General features: G+C 54.2%; 1 protein-coding gene across 1 annotated transcript; it reads left to right on the forward strand.

Annotated features, from left to right (window-relative positions):
- The first annotated feature begins 88 nt into the window (after nucleotides 1-88).
- On the forward strand, nucleotides 89-1,313 carry LOC114030613 (hemoglobin subunit alpha-like). The gene is made up of 3 exons (XM_027845466.1): nucleotides 89-210; nucleotides 528-732; nucleotides 1,045-1,313. Exons 1-3 carry the CDS (start codon nucleotides 116-118, stop codon nucleotides 1,171-1,173), a joined length of 429 nt encoding a protein of 142 aa, XP_027701267.1. The 5' UTR covers nucleotides 89-115; the 3' UTR covers nucleotides 1,174-1,313.
- Nucleotides 1,314-2,305: the final 992 nt, after the last annotated feature.

A 2,305-nucleotide genomic window follows, 5' to 3' on the forward strand; every position in this document is an offset into this window, starting at 1 on the left:
GACACCCACTGGGAGACCTACCTAGGGCGTGCCCTTTCAGGGAACCCCATAAAAGGACTGTGGGGCTCGGGGCTGCATATTTCTGGTCCTGCACAGAACCGAGAAAGAAGTCAACATGGTGCTCTCTGCGGCTGATAAGACTAATGTGAAGGCTGTCTGGGATAAGGTGGGAGGCTCCGCCGGTGCCTTCTCCACCGAAGCCCTGGAGAGGTAAGGGTTCCACTCCCCTCTTCGGCCTCCGCACTTCCCAACTCCCTGTAACCGGATTCCCAGTCCCATAGACCCAGGGATGCCCCTTCAGAATCCAGAATCTCAGTCCAGGTCCAGAATCCCAAACACGTCCCTTCCCTGATCTGAGTTCATGGGGTCCCCTGCGATCTTCTGAGCTCACAATTTCTCCCCTTCTCCTTAGCATGTACTGGCTATTCCCCACCCCACTCTGTCCTCAGCCCTGGGTCTGGCTCCACAGTGCCCAGTGGACAGTGCTCGGGATGATGCCCCAAAGGAGTCCCCTTTCCTTCCCACAGGACCTTCTGCTCTTTCCCCACCACCAAGACCTACTTCCACCACTTCGACCTGTCCCACGGCTCTGCCCAAGTCAAGGCTCATGGCGAGAAAATAGGCAATGCTCTGACCCAGGCTGTTGGCCACATGGATGATCTGCCCGGAATCCTGTCCAAACTTAGTGACCTGCACGCCCACAAGCTGAGGGTGGATCCTGTCAACTTTAAGGTGAGCCCGATCCCCAGGGACCCGCTAGGGGGACGCTGAGGGATCCAGGGTTGGCGACTGGGGATACCCGCTGGAGCCAGGAACGCAGCTCCATTGAGTGCAACGGTTCTTCCAGTGAAGACCTGGCATGCGGGGAGGATTACTGGACTCCAGGTTAGAATAGGATTTGAGCATGATCAGGACGGGCGCAGTGGGCGGGTGGAGTAGAGGACAGGTAAGAGAATGAAGCAGGCAGGGGCAGTGGGGAGAGGGAAGGGTGTGCACACCCAAAGCTGGAGGAGCCTGTCTCAGGAGCTGTCCCTTCTGTCCCAGCTCCTGAGTCACTGCCTGCTCGTGACATTGGCCAGTCACTTCGGCAAGGAATTCTCTCCCGAGAAGCATGCCTCCTTGGATAAGTTCCTTTCCTCTGTGTCTACCGTGCTGACCTCGAAGTATCGTTAAGTCTGTGTCGAAGACCAGGGATTTCCCCCACCTCCACCGCTGGCCACCACCATCCAGGCTGCGGGTCCCTCGGTGTCCCCAACTCCTCCTATTCCGCAATGGCAGATAGAAGTCTTCGAATAAAGTCTGAGTCTGCCACAACTTGACTGCGTCTTTGTCTTTTGAGTCTGGGGCAAGGGTGTGTGTGGAGGTGGGGGGGTGGGGGAGGATGTTAAGAGGAACCCGGAACCCCAACCGGACTCACTGCTCCTTCCACAGCCCTGAGGGGATGGAGGTGGGAAGGGAAAGTCTTGCAGTGGAAATGAGAGAGGAAATCGACCCAGATCAGCATCCTCATATCCCCCAGTACTCTTGGAGCCCCACAGGCATCCTCACCCCAACTCTCACCCCATTTTGTTTCTTCAATTGGGTTGCAAACATCGACTGTAATCTCTGGGTGACAAGGCTGGGTTCTCTAAGTGGGAGACAAAGTATAATAAATCTTGGTCTGGGCTTGGGAGGAGCTCCCTCACTAGAACTGAGAAAGTGCAGTGTTTCCACCTTCGCCTAGTTGATATTTTAAGTTACATATCCTGGCAAGGAGGCCTTGTTGCCTGAATATATTATATTGTCTGATGGCGTTGGAAGGGGATGATAAACTGGAAGGTGGCATTTTCCTTCAACTACTCTTTCAGACAGGGAATGAGAGAGGCCAGCCTAGCACAACCCTAGTTTCAGCTCGTTCTGGGAGTTGTAGAGACAGGAGGATACTAGCCTTGGTACACCCTGGGTTCTCCTTGGCAACTCTGAGATATTCTATAGGGAAACCTGAGACAGGACATTTTTAGGGAGGGATGTTTCAAGGGAGGCTCAGATGCCTTGGGCCTAGAGACAGCCTCTTGCCTAGATCCCTGCTTGCCCCCCCCCCAAAAGAGGAATTATGACTGCCCCTCTTTCCTCCTCCTCCTTTGGTTCTTGTGTTGAAGTTTGCTGGTGCTCTGGGACTGAATGCATTCATGACTGAGTTTGGAAGGGCATGTAGGGAGTTGGGAAATGGGTTGGAGCCAAGGGCTTGATTATCAACCCAATTGGTCATTTTTTTTGTTGGTACTAGAACAGGGACAGAGAATGGGCCTCCAACTCTACCCATTCC

Source organism: Vombatus ursinus, unplaced genomic scaffold (genome assembly GCF_900497805.2).
Source record: "Vombatus ursinus unplaced genomic scaffold, bare-nosed wombat genome assembly UNPS02014967.1, whole genome shotgun sequence".
Lineage (NCBI taxonomy): Eukaryota > Metazoa > Chordata > Mammalia > Diprotodontia > Vombatidae > Vombatus > Vombatus ursinus.

What these genes read in the sequence shown, in the direction of transcription:
- LOC114030613 (XM_027845466.1), top strand. Translation starts at nt 116, where the DNA reads ATGGTGCTCTCTGCGGCTGATAAGACTAATGTGAAGGCTGTCTGGGAT. An exon ending in TCCACCGAAGCCCTGGAGAG is followed by an intron (nt 211 to 527) that starts GTAAGGGTTCCA and finishes TCCTTCCCACAG; the next exon opens with GACCTTCTGCTCTTTCCCCA. An exon ending in TGGATCCTGTCAACTTTAAG is followed by an intron (nt 733 to 1,044) that starts GTGAGCCCGATC and finishes CTTCTGTCCCAG; the next exon opens with CTCCTGAGTCACTGCCTGCT.